This window comes from Pteropus medius, unplaced genomic scaffold (assembly GCF_902729225.1).
Source record: "Pteropus medius unplaced genomic scaffold, Ma_sr-lr_union100, whole genome shotgun sequence".
In the NCBI taxonomy this organism is placed as follows: domain Eukaryota; kingdom Metazoa; phylum Chordata; class Mammalia; order Chiroptera; family Pteropodidae; genus Pteropus; species Pteropus medius.
Window position 1 is genome coordinate 68,143,643 of NW_024349800.1, and position 16,950 is coordinate 68,160,592.

At 46.3% G+C, this 16,950-nt stretch overlaps 3 protein-coding genes and 1 pseudogene across 16 annotated transcripts in view; 2 read left to right on the forward strand and 2 right to left on the reverse strand.

Moving 5' to 3' along the window:
* The window catches only part of KMT2A (lysine methyltransferase 2A), a 74,822-nt gene extending 69,535 nt beyond the window's left edge, over positions 1 to 5,287 (forward strand). For 6 of the 8 annotated variants that reach the window (XM_039888058.1, XM_039888057.1, XM_039888062.1 and 3 more), the window contains one exon: positions 403 to 5,287. In XM_039888058.1, the coding sequence (XP_039743992.1) occupies positions 403 to 678 (276 nt within the window). In that variant the 3' untranslated portion in view covers positions 679 to 5,287. The remainder of the gene's footprint in view (positions 1 to 402) is intronic. The other 2 variants (XM_039888059.1, XM_039888061.1) reach the window with 1 other exon arrangement.
* A 168-nt stretch (positions 5,288 to 5,455) lies between these two features.
* Positions 5,456 to 5,574, reverse strand: LOC120622320 (uncharacterized; annotated as a pseudogene).
* Positions 5,575 to 7,511: 1,937 nt separating this feature from the next.
* Positions 7,512 to 10,236, reverse strand: LOC120621567 (uncharacterized). Its single transcript, XM_039886973.1, has 3 exons — positions 10,168 to 10,236; positions 9,175 to 9,701; positions 7,512 to 8,451 (listed from the first exon to the last, which is right to left on the reverse strand). Exons 1-3 carry the CDS (start codon positions 10,234 to 10,236, stop codon positions 8,340 to 8,342), a joined length of 708 nt encoding a protein of 235 aa, XP_039742907.1. The 3' UTR covers positions 7,512 to 8,339.
* TMEM25 (transmembrane protein 25) lies at positions 9,884 to 14,127 on the forward strand. 7 transcript variants are annotated; one of them, XM_039888066.1, is made up of 8 exons: positions 9,886 to 10,307; positions 10,576 to 10,887; positions 11,289 to 11,579; positions 11,785 to 11,916; positions 12,216 to 12,246; positions 12,350 to 12,501; positions 12,625 to 12,711; positions 12,835 to 14,127. In XM_039888066.1, the coding sequence occupies exons 1-8, from the start codon at positions 10,235 to 10,237 to the stop codon at positions 12,906 to 12,908; spliced, it is 1,152 nt and encodes a 383-aa protein (XP_039744000.1). In that variant the 5' UTR covers positions 9,886 to 10,234; the 3' UTR covers positions 12,909 to 14,127. The 7 variants fall into 7 exon arrangements, 6 of the variants coding, with proteins under 6 accessions (XP_039744000.1, XP_039744003.1, XP_039744004.1 ...); XM_039888067.1 differs by having other exon boundaries at positions 9,887 to 10,307; positions 12,371 to 12,501; XM_039888068.1 differs by having other exon boundaries at positions 9,888 to 10,307; positions 12,401 to 12,501.
* Positions 14,128 to 16,950: the final 2,823 nt, after the last annotated feature.

A 16,950-nucleotide genomic window follows, 5' to 3' on the forward strand; every position in this document is an offset into this window, starting at 1 on the left:
GATCAAACATCGATTCAGAGATAGGTTTTTTTAAAAAACATTTTTAACATCTTTGAAATTTGTAGTAGGCCCAGTAAAAGTTTATAATCCACTCTAAGGATTAATAATACACAAAGATATTCTTTGAAGGTTTTTTTCTGAGTAGATCCCAGGATCAAAAGCACATAGCAACACAATTTTTAGGTTTCTCTTTCCTGCAGAGACATTAAAAAACCAGTAGTCTAGTGCCAACAATCTAGGACTTCATCATGGAAGCATCTTAAGAGATGGAAGAAATCTGGAAATTGTACCAAAAGAAACTGTTAGTCAGCAGTTATGTCACATTAGAAAATGGTTGAGAAATGTTCTCAAAACAAAGCTGTAATCAATAACGTGTTCTTCTCCATTCTCCTTCACATATAGGGCATAGGTTGCTACATGTTTCGCATTGATGACTCAGAGGTAGTGGATGCCACCATGCATGGAAACGCTGCACGCTTCATCAATCACTCATGTGAGCCTAACTGCTACTCTCGGGTCATCAATATTGATGGACAGAAGCACATTGTCATCTTTGCCATGCGCAAGATCTACCGAGGGGAGGAACTCACTTATGACTATAAGTTCCCCATTGAGGATGCCAGCAACAAGCTACCCTGCAACTGTGGCGCCAAGAAATGCCGGAAGTTCCTAAACTAAAGCTGCTCTTCTCCCCCTTTGTTGGAGTACCAGGACCTAGGGCCATCCAAAGCAATGCTGAAGGCCTTTGCCAGCAGCTAGGAGTTCCAGGATTGAGTGGGCACAGTTGCGGGGCCTCCTCCATGATGGCTGAGCTCCCTTATGTCCCATATTCACAGTATACATGTGATCATAATCCTGGAGAGAGGCCTGAGATCGGCTTTCTACTGGGGCTCCTCTGATTATATGCCATTAAAAAGTGGGAAACGGGGTCCCTAGCAGACCTGCCTAGAAGGAGCCTATTGAGGATTAGTTATGTTGGGAGATCGGGCCTGAGCATCTCCTCAGAGAGAAGTTGCCTTCCTTGCCTTGGTCCTTTCCCAAGCACTATAAGCAAGGAGTCAGGCAAAGCCCCAAATATAGGGTTGGTTGGATACTTGATAGTTTGTCAGCCAGGCCCAGCCTGTAGCTGTCTGTTGAACAAACAGAGAAGGTCTGGTGGCTTTCCCTACTATCCTCCCACTTGAGAGTTCACTTCTGGTTGGGAGACAGGATTCTTAGCACCTTTGGTGTCAAAGGGCTGTCTTGGGGTTGTGCCAATTAATTACCAAACATTGAGCCTGTGGGCTTTAAGCGGGAGTATTATCCCCATGAGCCTTATCTCAGCCAATTACTTTTCTTAATAGAAGCGGCTTCCCTCTCATTCCTTCTCTTCACTCCACTTTATTCATTTTCCCTGTTTTTCATCCCACCGCTTTCCCATTCTTCTGGGTGGTAGGAAAAGTGACTCCCTGCTCAAGGACACTCCCTATTGGGCATAGCATGTGCCTACAAAAATGTTCCCTGAGCCTGTAAGCACTCCCAGTGGGGAAGTGGACAGGAGCCATTGGCCATAACCAGACAGAATTTGGAGAAGTTTTTATAAAGCTCCACTGAGAGTTTTAAAGAAATATACGTAGCATGATTTTTTAGAAGAGGAAGAGATTATTTAAATAGGATTTGAATCATGCAACAGCCAGAGTATCACAACCAGGATAACCCCTGGGCCCCATGCCTAGGGCATAGTAACTTTATTTTCCTTAAGACATAGGAAGACTTAATTTTTAAACGGTCACTGCCCAGTTGAAGGCACAACACTAATCAGATTTTAAGGCCCAAAACTCGGGTAATAGACCACCTTGTATCGAGGGAACTCTGCCACCTACACAAAATCCATGGATATCGTAAATTAAATGACACTACTGCCCTGATTACTCCTTAGATGTGGTCAAAACAGGATCAAATGTTTCTTCTCTTCCTTCCCCCAAGACAGTGTCCTGAACCTGTTAAATTAAGTCATTGGATTTACTCTGTTCTGTTTACAGTTTACTATTTAAGGTTTTATAAATGTAAATATATTTTGTATATTTTTCTATGAGAAGCACTTCATAGGGAGAAGCACTTACGACAAGGCTATTTTTTAAATCGCGGTATTGTCCTAATTTAAAAGAAGATCGGTTTTTAATAATTTTTTATTTTCATAGGATGAAGTTAGAGAAAATATTCAGCTGTACACACAAAGTCTGGTTTTTCCTGCCCAGCTTCCTCCTGGGAGGTGTACTTTTTGTTGTTTAATGTGTAGCTTGTTTGTGCCCTGTTGACATAAACGTTTCTTGGGTTTGCTCTTTGACAATAAATGGAAAAGGAAGGTCACCCAACTCCATCGGGTCACTCCCCTTTTTCCCATATTGAAACTCCTCAAAAGGCTAGTCGTATCTCAATAGCAGTTTCTCCTCTTCTCTGCACTCTCTCTCCTTTCTGGCACTAGCTCGTCTTTCCTACTTCAGAGTTAGCAACTAAGTTGAATGGCAACCTGACATTTTCCATCACCATCTGCATCATAGGTCACCCCGTTCCCTTTCCCTCTGCCCACCAAGTCCTCATACCTGCAGAGAACCCACAATCCACTGTGCCCTCTTTTGGGGCAGCCCATTGAAACTGAAGCACAGTCTGACCACTCACAAAGCAGATGTTTCTCTGCCTGTCAGTCACAAGGTTTCAGAGCAGTGTTGTCCAGTAGAGGGCGGGGCACCCTTTTTTTCTCCTGGAGAAGCCCGTTCCTATGGAAGTCTAGCAAAGCAATACGACTCAGCCCAGCGCTCTCTGCCCCAGGACTCATGGCTCTGCTGTGCCTTTCATCCTGGGCTCCCTGTTCTTCCATGACCTTAAGAACTTTATCCAGTGGCTTTGCTGGAACATTGTCACTGTTTTCACTGTCATGCAGGGAGCCCAGCACTGTGGCCAGGATGGCAGAGACTTCCTTGTCATCATGGAGAAGTGCCAGCAGGGTACTGGGGAAAAGCACTCTACCCAGACCTCACCTCCCTTCCTCCTTTTGCCCATGAACAAGACACAGTGGCCCTAGGGCTTTCACTAGTGTCTGAATTCCTTTATTATTGCACTGTGTGAGGTTTTTTTGTAAATCCTTTTATTCTTTTTTTTTTTTTGTAAAGAAAAAAAACCTTAAGCTGCATTTGTTACTGAACTGATTAATGCACTGATGGGTCATGAATTCACCTTGAGAAAGACCCAAAGGCCAGTCAAGGAGTGGGGAAACTCAGCTAAACAGACCTAGTTACTGCCCTGCTAGGCCATGCTGTACTGTGAGCCCCCTCCTCATTCTCTTTCTACCAGTCCCAAACCCTGAGGCCAAGGGAGGAACCCACATCTTTCCTTCTCTTGCCAGCTGCAGATGGTTTGCCTTGCCTTTCCACCCCCCAACTGTAACCACGGAAATGAGAAACTCCTCTTACAGCTCAGCCTTGAGTTCATTGCCAAAATTCAGCATACCTGCCAGCAACTTGGGGAACGAGCTAAGATTTCCCTACAAGAGGGAAAGAAGGCAAAAAATGGCATAGCTATCTCCAAAACACCTCTGAGTTTGTTTTGAAAGTAACCTAAGGAATCGCCGCACAAAAGTGCAAACTGAGGAACTGTGGTGGGTCATTCCCAAGAATCCCCCAAGGGGCACCCCAAATCCCTAAGGAGTAACAGCTGCAAACCTGGTCAGTTCTCAGTGAGAGAGCCAGCTCCCTTACAGCTTTGCTGCTAGAACCTGTTGTGGCTGCATTTCCTGGTGGCCAGTGACAACTGTGTAACCAGAATAGCTGCATGGCGCTGACCCTTTGGCCGGAACGTTGTCCCTTGGCTTCGTTACCGTCCACCACTTCCAGCACAGTCCCTCTTGTTTTTTAGACCAATAAAAAGAAGGGGGAAGCCCTGGCAGCTATATATGTTTTCAACCAGACTCCTTTGCCGGGATCCAGTCCACCACCCTGCTTGCCTCTGTCAAACCCCCCGGCCAATGCAGTGAGCACCATGCAGCTCCCCTGATTTAAAAAAAAAAAAAATTATATATATATATATATATATAGATATACAACAACAAAACAAAAAATCTTGTGATGAATGTATCTTTCTAAAGGACTGACGTTCAATCAAATATTTGAAAATACTAAAGGTCAAAACCTTGTCAGATGTTAACTTTTAAGTTTGAGGTTTTTTAAAGTAGAAATCAAAATTTTTTTTTCTGTTGGGTTTTTTTTGTTGTTGTTTTGTTTTTTAAGGAAAAGCGGGTCATTGCAAAGGGCTGGGTGTAATTTTGATTCATTTACTTCATTTTAAAGCAATACAAGGTTATTGAGCAGATGGTTTTGTGCCGAATCATGAATACCAGTCAAGTCTCGCACTCTGAAAACTTGCAACTTTTTGTTTCTGTTTTCAAATAAATATAAATATGATATATATAGGAACTAATATAGAAATGCACCATGTAACAAAGCCTAGTTCAGTCCATGGCTTTTAATTCTCAACACTATAGATAAGGATTGTGTTACAGTTGCTAGTAGTGGCAGGAAAATGTCAGTCTGGCACTCCTGATCCTCCGAAATGGGGAGAAACCCAAACCATAAAAGGTTGGTAAACAGTCCATTTCTAGGATTAGAGAGAAATGCAGAAATGGTGTCACCTGGATTTTTTTTCTGCCCATGATTGTTGCCAGGCAGTACCTGTACTCCTTGTTTCTCTATTTTTGGTTATGAATGTTGGGGTTACCACCTGCATTTAGGGGAAAATTGTGTTCTGTGCTTTCCTGGTATCTTGTTCCGAGGTACTCTAGTTCTGTCTTTCAACCAAGAAAATAGACTTGTGGTGTTTCTTTTATTGAACTTTTAACAGTCTCTTTAGTAAATACAGGTAGTTGAATAATTGTTTCAAAAGCTCAACAGATGACAAGCTTCTTTTCTAGAAATAAGACATTTCTTGACAACTTTATCATGTATAACAGATCTTTTGGGTTTTTTTTTTCCTTGTGTTCTTCCAAGCTTCTGGTTAGAGAAAAAGAAAAAAAAAAGGAAAAAAATGTGTCTAAAGTCCACCAGTGTTAACTCCCTGTGACAGGGATGAAGGAAAATACTTTAATAGTTCAAAAAATAATAATGCTGAAAGCTCTCTACGAAAGACTGAATGTAAAAGTAAAATGTGTACATACTTGTAAAAAAAAAAAGGAGTTTTTAAACATGTTTATTTTCTATGCACTTTTTTTTATTTAAGTGATAGTTTAATTAATAAACATGTCAAGTTTATTGCTGCACATGGTAAAGCTTTCTTTTGGCTTTGGCTGGGGCAAGAAATGGGCGCGGAGTATGGCCTGTTTTCCAATGACAAAGTACCTTCTACAGCCCTTTATTTTAAGGTGGAATCATTAAATCATTCCCTGTTGCCTTCTTTCAGGGTCTACTCCATTTTTTTTTTTTTTTTTTTTACATAGCACCTGATCTTCCTAGGTGGTCTCCCGACCAAGTACTAACCAGGCCCGACCCTGCTTAGCTTCCGAGATCAGACGGGATCAGGCATGTTCAGGGTGGCATGGCCGTATTCCATATTGGCTCTCTTAACCATATTTTCTTCTCTTACTCATCAATGACCTGTGTTCAGGATTTAATTAATTCTGGGTATGAGGATGGGATCGAGAAAATAGTTCTTTTATTTCCTACATATCCTCCAACTCCTTTATCCATGGGTGGTCAAGCAATGGCATGTAGTGTTTTTCTCCCAATCTGTGGATATAATAAAAGCACGTCAAGGAGAACCTGAACAGCACCCTCTCTTCACTCCACCTTAAGACTGAAATTGGATTTATTTACTGTTTCTCATAAGACTGGGGTGGGGTGGAGAGGCAGTTAATACCTGTAAATGTTCTGCCAAGCCAGGATCACTAACCCCACGCTAAAGGGAGGTTGAGTTTACACTACAGCCAAAAGAAAGGAGCACTCACGGGGGATAGTCCTCAAACAGAACTTCTATCTAGATCAACTGGCTGTGAGGCTAGGCCCCTACCCCTTCTTTCTCCCGCTCATCCCATCACCTTTTTGGATTCTGGAGCACTATAGGGACTCTAAATGATCAGGCAGTGTTACAAACCATCTTCAACCCTGACACCCTATTTGGAGAAGGGTTGGTCCTGTGAGAGGAAGCTGAGAAGGAACAAACTGAGTAGATGAAGGTAAGTATTTGACCTTGGAGTATAGCTCTCCACACTGGCTAGTCTGCAGAGGAAGGTGGTCTTACAAGGTCGTTTGTTCACAACTCTTGGGTGATGATTGAGACTGGAATCAGAGAGGTTGATTGATCCTTAGTGCAATGATAGAGGTTGGCAAAAGTCGCTGCCAAGTGGAGAAAGCCAGTTTGTCTCAATCCTTCAGCCCTCTGAACTTAACCACTTAATTCTCCCCATGCTCCAAGCTTAACTGTGTTGTGGCAAGAGGAGGGCACTAAACTCTCATATCTTTGTTGTAAGAGTTTATCACTCCACAGAGAATGGAAGATAGGAACAGGGCAAGGCTTGGCTCAGTTGAATGGTTCCAATCTAAGCAAGCATTCAGTGTTACATACCATTACATGCCAAGCACTGAGCCGATCTTTTGCAGTGAGTGCATTCCTTGGAGAACAGAGACTGATGTCCCCATCAGAAGTGTTTGGCGCCCTTTGTTAAAGGAATAAAGCCTAAGCCTTGCTGAGATTTCAGGCTGAGAAGCTGAGCGATACATGAGAAGTGATTGGCATGACCTGGGAATATCATGTTGGTCTTTGTGTTGGAGGGGGTGTAGTAGAACAAGTGAGGATGAGCTAAGAAGCCAGAAAGACCTGGGTTCAAATCCAAGCTGTGCAACTTATGGGCTATGTGACCTTAAACAAGTCTTTTCAGCTACAGGCTAAGGAGTTTGAGCTTTATTCTCTTGACAATGGGGAGCCAACCAAGGTCCTTTTGTGACCTCAGCTCCCCCTGCCCCAAATACTGCATCTGAGAACTGCTATGACCCACATCCCAGCCCATCGGCTCTGGCTCAAGCGCCAGGTTTCCGAACCAAGATGGCCTTTGATTCTTGCTCCAACCACATACCTGTCCTCTCCCAGCTACCTCCCTGGCACAGATGTAGCTTTCCCTCGAACAGCTGGAGCAGTCCAAGGCCCTGGAGCTGCAGCAGGTGATAGCAGCAGAGGCTGGTGACCTCAGCGCAGCCCTGGAGAGGTTTGGCTGAGCCATCAACCTGCTGCCTGAGAGGGCCTCAGCCTACAACAACTGAGCCCAGGCCCTGAGTCTCCAGGGAGATGTGGCAGGTAAGGGGAGATGCTCTGGAGCCTTTGCAGAAGGGGCCCTGGAATGCACGGACCAGAGACGGACCAGAGATGTAGTAACTGTGGGGCCGGGGAATGGGGGTGGAAAGTCACTAAATCCCTCTGGAATCTGCGTTCTTATCCATAAGAGATAAATTATGGGCTCTGCTAAGATTATGGGGCTATTGTGAGAGTCAGAATAGATGCGTTCCATTTATTTATTTAACAAATATTTAATGAATCTACTATTGTAGCAGTGGGCCACGTGCTTGAAGACATGAAGATAAAAGATATACTATTTTATAGCAACTACTGTGCACCGGCACTAAGCACTTTACATGTAAGATGTAGTAATTTAATCCTCACGACGACCCTGAAAGGTATGTACTGTTGTTATCTCCATTTTACAGATGAAAATACAGAAGTGTAGAGGTTAAGTAGTTTGCTACTCTCATTCAGCTAAGAAGTGGCAGAGCTTCTTACTAAGAAGTGGCAGGGCTCCAGAATGTATGCTCTTAATTCCCACATGATATTGCTTCTCAAGCTCACATCTTAGGGGCAGGCACAGAATTATACCACCATAAGAAGATGAGAGGGATCCGCTCCTGAAGAGTGAGTTTTGAAGGATGAGTAGGAGTTAGCTGGATGGAGGGAAGGAAGTGGAGAAGGCACAGCCTGTAGAGGCCCAGAAGGCATGAAAGTTACAGGCAACTTCCAATCTCCAGGCTGACAGGAACAGGGAATGGTGGAAGGATGGAGTAGAGCCTAGAGGTAAACAGGAAGCACTAGAGGGTTTTAACTGGGATCAAACCCTCTGGTTACACTAGCTGAAGTGGGGACAATGGGACAAAAGAAGCCATGCAAGAACCCAGATAGCAGGCCAATAAGTGATGTAAATCACAGAAGCCTAGTAGGGTACTAGACAGTTAAGACTCATGGTGGTGGAGGTGCTCCTGGGACTAGGAATGCCAGGCCAGGGCTATAAAGGTCACTGGGGACAGCCTGCAGACCAAAACCCCAGAGGGGTTTCAATTCCTCCAGACCAGCTTCTGCGAAGGAAACCGAGACATGCTGTCATCAGAGAGCTCAAAGGTCCAGGTCCAGGTGCAGTAGGGAGCATAGCATAACCCCTGCAGGGTTCTGGGGAGCAAAACAGAGACAGAAGGGGTAAGATCATCTTTGCTCTAGGATGACACAAGCTCCCCAAGCACCCTGACAGGCTCTTTAGACAAGAACATGAATGAAATAAAACAGAGCCCAGAAGAAATGCAGCTCAGTGAACCCTATAGCAGATACCAGCAGGAGGCCTGAAGTTGAGTTCAGATTCCTAATGCCAATATTTTATGAGGACAATAAAAATAAAAGATGGGGCAGGCCAGCTCTGGCTCCAAGACCTCCTTCACAGAAAATATGATACAAAATAATGAAGATTACGGAAATAAGGAATGAGGAAAGGCAGTCTGTGGAGAAAACAGGTGAGTGAAGCTGTTTGAAATCAGTGGAAAAGAAAAGCCTTCAAAAGGAAAAGAAAGAGAAATGGGTAATATTTGTAATAAACGGTTGTCAGTTAATAATTTTCTTAGACACTGAGATTCAGAGTTAGTTACCTGGCATACAGCAGATGGTTAATAACGTACATAATAATATAACATGTAATAAATTGCCTGCTACATGCCAGCAACGGGCCAGATTCATGAACATGGTGACCATTCAAAATTCTCCCACCAACCTTCACGTTTTGGTGTGAGACAAGGGGAGACCTGGACTTCAGTCCCAGCTCTGCCACTAACTGGTTATGCAGCTAGGGCCTGTCTTACCAACTCTTTCAGTCTTCATCTGCGCAGTGGGAATAACAATACCTACCTCTTGGATAAAGTGCAGGCGGGTTGTATGTAAATGGCCGGGCCCCAATACTGAGCCCGGATTCCGTGCTCGTTCCTCCCGCAGGAGTCCTGGAAGTCCTGGAGCTCGCCCTGGCGCTGAGCTGCGGCCGGGACCGCGCTTCCCGCAGGGACTTCGAGCGGGCGGCGCGGCTGGTAAACCCCTTCGCGTGGCGCCAGCTGGTGTTGCTCAACGCCACGCTGTGCAATCGCATGCTGATTGATCTGATGCGGAAGCTGCACTCGCGGTAAGCGCTGAGCCGGCCCGCGGGAGAGGAAGGCGCACACACTGAACCAATAAAGCTGCCGGCTCGCCAAGACTTCCGCCTGTGTCTCAGTCCAGCCGCCGTCCCCGCCAGTGCACGGAGGCCTGCGCGTCACGGACAGGCAGGGGTGGCAGTGAGGGAGCTGCGGCCCACCTGGTCCGGACGGGGGCGGCGCTGTCGGGCAGTGATTGGCCTCAGACCCTGGCGCTCCCGCCCCTGCAGTGCTCCAGGTGGCGGTGCTCACCTGCCGGGAAGGCGAAGATGCTTCGTGACCCCTTCCTACCGGATCACCTCCTCTTCAGCGCACATCCGCCTGAGCAACCAGATGGGAAAGGGGGCGGGACGTAGGGCGAAAGATGGTGTGTGTGTGTGTGTGTGTGTGTGTGTGTGTGAGCTGGGGCAAGAGACACACGGGGTCTGGAGAAGGACGGTCCCTTTGGGGGAGGAGCACATGGTAGCCGAGTATCTGTATGTGTGCATCTGGACCTGGTGCTGCCTTCGCGGTTGCTCTTTCTTTCTTTGAGTCTGCGGGGGTGTGCCTGTTTTTCCCCTAGAGTCAGAGCTCAATTCTGCGCCTGCAGGTACAGGTTATGTGCTGGGTGGGTTTGGGCTTTTGGGCTTGGATGTTCGCATCCTCGCTTTCGCCCCTGTGGGTGAGTCTGCATTTTTGTTTCTGGAGAGTTAATTCCTGGGGGAATTACTAAGCTTGCCTGATCTTCCCTGACGTCGAGACCTACCCCCTTCTCTTGGCAGCGTGGAGCCCAGGCCGGGGCCACCATGGCGCTGCCTCCACGCCCAGCTACCCTCCCGCACACAACATTGCTACTCCTGCCAGCCTTTCTGAGCTCAGGTACACCCCTCTTCATCCCTTGGCCAAGCACTTCTGGGGTAAAACCTTCTTCTCTCCCTTTTTTGCCTGCACCTTTGGTTTAGGGGCCCACTTCAGCCTCAGTCATCAGAGCTGGGTTCCCCTCACTCACCTACCCAAGATCCATCCAGTCCCTGGTGAGAGTACCCAGGTACTCCAGTCTCTCTGCCTGCTGCCCCTCTGTAACTGGATCTCATCTTCCTCACAGATCAGTACCAATCCTACTCCACAATCCCCTGTTGTGTTCCAGGTTGTGGGGAGTTGGTGCCACAAATTGATGGCCAGGCCTGGGCTGAGCGGACAGTTCGGGAGAATGAACGCCATGCCTTCACCTGCCAAGTGGCAGGAGGGCCTGGCACCCCGCAATTGGCTTGGTACCTGGATGGACAGCTGCAGGAAGTCAGCACCTCAAGACTGCTAAGTGTGGGCAGTGAGGCCTTCTCTGGAGGCACCAGCACCTTCACTGTCACTGCCCAGCGGGCCCAGCATGAGCTCAAGTGCTCTCTGCAGGACCCAGGCAGTGGCAGGTCAGCTAATGCCTCTGTCATCCTCAATGTGCAATGTGAGTGTCCCTGAAGTGGGCAGGGAGAGAGGGTCTCTGCCCAGGGACCCCCAGCAGCCACATGGCAGGACATTTCACAAATGCTTAAGCACTTTGCAGATATTAACTCTGATCTTCATAGGAATCCTATGAGGTAATTATTATTGTTATCCTTATTTTACAAATGAGAAAACAGGCATAGAAAATTTAAGCAATCTGGCAGAGGTTATACAGTTGGTAAGTAGCAGAGCCAGGATTCAGATCTGGACATTTTGGTTTAGTGTTTATACTCTTGATCACTTCAAAATGCTGCATGTAAGGTGGACCTAACCAACCAAATAGGTCCCTTCTGGGTTTGGGAAGAAAGGGCAAGGAGTATGAGAGGCTGTGGTGAGAGCATATTGGCCTCTGCTTTGTACTAGTTAAGCCGGAGATTGCCCAGGTCGGGGCCAAGTACCAGGAAGCTCAGGGCCAGGGCCTCCTGGTTGTCCTTTTTGCTCTGGTGCGTGCCAACCCTCCTGCCAATGTGACCTGGATCGACCAGGATGGGCCAGTGACTTTCAATACCTCCGAATTCCTGGTGCTGGATGCCCAGAGCTACCCCTGGCTCACCAACCACACCGTGCAGCTGCAGCTTCACAGTTTGGCACACAACTTGTCCGTTGTAGCTACCAATGATGTGGGTGTCACCAGTGCCTCGCTTCCAGTCCCAGGTGAGCACAGCCAGCAACTGGCCCAGCAAAGCCTCTGGTGGTATGGAATCTCGATACAGAAATGGGAGGATCTGTTACCCTTCGGGTGAGGCTGGCTTATGAATGAGCTGTACCAACCACCTTGGGCAAGGACAGAGTAGTACCTGTGGCATCTCAGAGCTGGGGGCCCTGTCTACCAGGAACCTAACCAAAGGATGACCCGCAGGACTCCTGGCCACCTGGGTGGAAGTGCCACTGCTAGGCATCGTTGTGGCTGGAGGGCTTGCCCTGGGCATCCTGGTGGCGTTCGGCACCTTGGTGGTCTGCCTGGTCCGCAGGAAAGAGAAGAAGGCCAAAGGTAGGGCCAAAGCAGTAGTGGGCAGAGGATGGCTAGGGGAGTAGAGATGAGGTCAGGGGTGAGCAACAAGGCAATAAAGAGGGCTGGGTAGAACAAGTGCTCCCAGGTGTGGCCATGGGTAATCATGTGCATCCCAGGTGGCAGGACTGGGCACTGGGAACAGCACCCCAGTCCCAGAGCCTGTGCTTGGCATTTGAGAGATCCCTTTCCTGAGGGTCCTGGGTCTGAAAAGGGAGGTGGGGCAGAGCCCAGAGTGAGTGGACACACTGAGAACAGTGGTGTGGTTTCTTTCTTCTCAGGCCCCTCCCGGCACCCATCTCTGATCTCTAGGTAACTCTTTCTGGGGTTAGGTGGATGGGCTGAATGGAGATGCAGCATGGGGACAGGTGGGAATCTGCAGTTGCTGGTAGTTCTGGAACAGGCCCGAAAACAGGAATCTGCCTGCTGGAGACAGGGCGTATCCCAGGCTTTGTCTGCCCTGTAGTGACTCCAACAATGTGAAACTCAACAACGTGCGCCTGCCACGGGAGAACATGTCCCTCCCATCCAACCTTCAGCTCAACGACCTCACTCCGGATTCCCGAGGTACATCCAGGACCCTCTGTTTGCCCCTGCTTTATCTTCAAAGGTGCCTTCAAGAAAAAGAGACACCTTTCCTCATCAGGCACACTCCTTGTCCTGGCCATCACCCCCTTTGTCACCCAACAGGGAAACCAGCAGACCGGCAGATGGCTCGGAACAACAGCCAGCCAGAACTTATGGACCCAGAACCTGGCGGCCTCCTCACCAGTCAAGGTACCCTCTTCCTTTGCTTCCCAGTCTTGTGCTTGTACCTCTGAGTCCCCAGGGGCAGAGAGGGATCTCCTAACTTCCAAGGATGAGGGTTACTGAGGCTCCTGGGCATCTCTGATCTTGCAGGTTTCATCCGTCTCCCAGTGCTGGCCTACATCTATCGAGTGTCCAGTGTGAGCAGTGATGAGATCTGGCTCTGAGCTGAGGATGAGGTGGAGGGTGCCATGGCCCCTGGGCACTCTCCCACTCCTCCTCCAAGATTTCCTCTGCCTGGCCATGTTGCCAATGAGAAGAGGCCATGCCACTGCCACTTTTGCTTGCCCCCTGGCTGGGGTGCCTTCTCTGTCATCCACATGATGGTTTCATTGGGATCTGACCCTCAGAGGTACAGGTGTCCTTGGTAAGGCTGTCGGCTGGATCTAAGCCCTTGTTCTAACTCAGGATGAGGGCCTGTTTGTAATGCCCATGTGTAGGCGGTTAGAGCTCTTTGCTCAGTGTATTCAGAGTTCATCTGAACAGGCTTGGGCCTTCTCTGTACCCCATGCCAGTATTCTGCAGCACGTTGCACAGTAGGCCTGGGGGCATGCCTGGTGTGGGGCCAAGGCGATCCTTGCATGTTATGGATTCCCTTCCCATGCTATGCAGCTTTATTCCCTCGAGGGAAGTTTAGGACTCTGCTAGCTGTATAGAACCAAACTGCCCTTTGCACATAAACCAACCCTTGGCCCCGGGGCACTGGCCAAGCACAAAATAGTCCCTTTTGCTGCATACCTCTGCCCTTTCTCTGCTGCCTCTGTCCTCACCTTCTCTTGGGCGTCATAGGTTATATGTTGGACCTCCTCCACTTCTTCACTGGGTACTAGACTTCCCCACTGGCCTGGCCTCTGGTGGTGTTAGTACCTGGTATTAACACAGATCAGAAAGAAAAGAGGGAGTTGAGAAGTCTGGTGGTATCCAGGAGAGCATGTAGCTATGCTTCATTTAACATTGTAAGCACACTGCCAGGGCCCTCTCTGTGGCTTCCCCAAGTCTGGCCTTCCTGGGATTCACTGAGTGCCCTGAGCCTTTCTCCTCAACATGTCTCCCCTGCCATGGGACCCTAATCCTGACCAACCCCTGACTGCCCTATCAGCAGGAAGCCACTCTTCCTGTCCCACTTTCTCTTCCTCAGGGGATGGTCATATTGGCACATAATCCAGTAGTGCCAGAAGCTTTAGGGAGACACGGAGAAAGAGGGAGACTACATACCCCCAAATGATCCAAGAACACTTTACAAAGCAACATGGAAATGATTGTAAATTAATAGAGTGTGGAGTATATTTTTCCTTTGTTATCTTATTTTGAAATTTTTCTCATGTTACTGCCTAGGGCAGCGCTGAGCACACAGTAAATTCAATAAACTTTACTGAGTCAATGTTATATGCGTTTCATTCCTTCGAATACATTTCTTAATGAAATCTTTAAGTCACACAGTAGAGAAAATACAGAGAGACCGAACACCTGTGTACCTACCACTCAGCTCTTTTGAGTCTTAACATTTTGCTTTAGATCTTTTGGTTTTAAAAATAAATAATATTTCTTTAATTACACCGTTCCCAGTAGCAGGGATGGCATTTTCTACTTTGGGAGTGCCTGGTGGAGATCATAGATACACTTAGCGACTGAGTCTACCTTGGTCAATATCACTTGGCAGACTCTCCTTGCTCAGGACTGTGGCAAAGCCACACTGAGCCCCTTTGCCCTGACTGGAGGTACAGAAGGCTCAGGCTAGGCTGTGATTTTTTAAAAATTTCTTTTTCTGAGGGATCACAAAGGCAGATTTACACTTTTTTTAGTGACAGATTGGCTTGGCTCACGTAGCTGTAGGTTTTCCAGCCACGTCTTTTCCTTGCTTCTCGTTCAGTATTATCCCCCATGGGAGTAGCTAAGGCTGCCCCAGCCTCCTGAGAGGAACTTAGTTCCAGGCTCTACTGATTTTGCTTGCAAGCTCCTTCGTGGCTCCAGAAACTTTAGAAACCAGGGTGTCTTGCTATTAGTTCTGTTGACCTTCTCATCCTCTGCTCCCTTTGGGAGGCCCTAGAACCACTTCATTGCTGGTTCTTTGGCTAGGAGCCCTGTGTGCTTTCCTCTTAGCTGCACTGAAGGTCTCACTTTAGCAGAAAGGTTTGCTCTTCTGGCAAATCTCCCATCCTTGCTAGTGTTTGCTAAGGAGTAGACTTTTAAATTAGTGTCCCAATTCTCCATATACGCCCCTTAGATCAGAGATCACAAACTCCTTGGAGAATTTGACAAAAATTAACTTTTTTTTTTTTCAGGAAAAATGCAGATTAAAAAAACCCTGCTTATTATGCAGGTCAAAGCCCATCAAATTACAACAGGGATGAACCTTGAAAACACTATGCTAAATGAAAGAAGCCAAATACAAAAGATCATATGTTGTATGACTCCATTTATATGATATACCCAGAACAGGCACATCCACAGAGACAGTGAATTAGTAATTTCCAAGGACTGGAGAGAGGTCAGAATAGGAAGTGACTTCTAATGAATATAGATAGGGTTTCTTCTGGGCGTGATGAAAATGTTCTGGAATTAATGGTGATCAATACTCAGCTTTGCAAAGAGACCAAACCACTGAATTGTACACTTACAAGGGTGAACTTTATAACGTATGAATTGTATCTCAAAGTTCTAGTTTAAAAAAATAAATGGTAATTTGATATGTACATTTCACTATGTATAAATTTCACTTGACAAAAGAACCATAAATAAATATTGAATTCCAGTTAATTATATGCATGCTAGTGTTTGGAGTGAAGTGCATGGATCTCTGCAACTTATTTTGAAATGTATCAAAAACCAAAATGGATTGATGAATGGATAGAAGAGTGGATAGGAGATAAAGCAAATGTAGCTGAACGTTAATTGTAGGATTTAGGTGGTGGGTATGTAGGGGTTCATTGTACAATTCTTCCAAAAATCCTTTTATTTGACAATTTTCATAGTAAAGTATTGGGAGGGGGTCCCTTATCTAGCCCCTTTGATATTCTGAAAGCTTTTTGGTCTTTGTGAGGATCATGGGATTTTCAGCATTATTAATGCCCCCGACATGACAGTTCTCTTTTTCCAATTTTTAATATACTTCAGTATAGTAAATCTTTAATCTTCATTCCCCAGTAATAAGCGGGTTTCTTGTTACCTTGAGCTAGAATGTATAGCTGCCCAACATTTGGATAGACATAACTGTGGTTTCATTTTCCCGCATGGACTATGTTTTACTTAATTCCTCTAGACACAACAGACTTTAATACGAACTTGTAAAAATTAATGTTTAACTTTGTGCATTGCTGGTGGGTTTGTAAAATGGTGTAGCTACTGTGGAAGACAGTACTGCAGTTCTTCAAAAAATAAAAGCTAATGATCCAAATTTTACTTCTAGGTTTATTCCCAAGAGAATCAAAAACAGGGACTCAAACAGTTATTTGTACATCAAAATTAATACCAGCATTATTTGCAGTAGCCAAAAGGTGGAAACAACCAAAATGTTTATTAACAGATGAATGGATAAAAAAATATAGTACATATACACATTGGAATATTATTCAGCTTTTTAAAAAAAAAATTAAGTTTCTCGGGATAACATTGGTTAATACAATTATATAATTTTCAGGTGTACATTATCATTTGACATCTGTATATTCTATTGCGTGTTAACCACCCAAAGGCCAGTTTCCTTCAGCTACCATATATTCGATCCCCTTTACCCACTTCACCCTCCCCCTAACCCCACATATTTGACACCCTTTACCCCGTCTACCTCCCCGGTCCTCCCACGCCCCCTACCCCTCTGGTAACCACTAGTCTATAGTCTATGTCCATGAGTCTCTGTTTGTTTGTCAAGCTCATTTGTTGCTTTTAGGTTTATATCCCACATATAAATGATATCACATGATTTTCAACTTTTTCTGTCTGGCTTCTTTTGCTTAGCATGATTATCTCGAGGTCCATCCAGGTTGTTGCAAATGGCAGTATTTCATCTCTTCTTATGGCTGAGTAATAGTCCATTGTATATACGTACCACAGGTTCTTTAGCCAGTCATCTATCATAGAACGCTTCGGTTGCTTCCATGTCCCGGCCACTGTGAATAATGCTGCTATGAACATCGGTGTGCAGATATCTTTTTGGATATGAGTTTTCAAGTCTTTGGGGTAAATACCCAGCAGAGGGATTGCTGGATCATA

Bases quoted from the DNA above. Each gene is read 5' to 3' on its own strand.
- TMEM25 (XM_039888066.1), top strand. From the start codon at position 10,235: ATGGCGCTGCCTCCACGCCCAGCTACCCTCCCGCACACAACATTGCTA. The intron at 12,502-12,624 runs GTACATCCAGGA...GTCACCCAACAG, and splicing joins CCTCACTCCGGATTCCCGAG to GGAAACCAGCAGACCGGCAG. The intron at 12,712-12,834 runs GTACCCTCTTCC...CTGATCTTGCAG, and splicing joins CGGCCTCCTCACCAGTCAAG to GTTTCATCCGTCTCCCAGTG.
- LOC120621567 (XM_039886973.1), bottom strand. From the start codon at position 10,236: ATGGTGGCCCCGGCCTGGGCTCCACGCTGCCAAGAGAAGGGGGTAGGT. The intron at 9,702-10,167 runs GCAAGCTTAGTA...CCTTCCCGGCAG, and splicing joins TCGACGTCAGGGAAGATCAG to GTGAGCACCGCCACCTGGAG. The intron at 8,452-9,174 runs GTAGGTATTGTT...TTTGCTCCCCAG, and splicing joins GCCTGCACTTTATCCAAGAG to AACCCTGCAGGGGTTATGCT.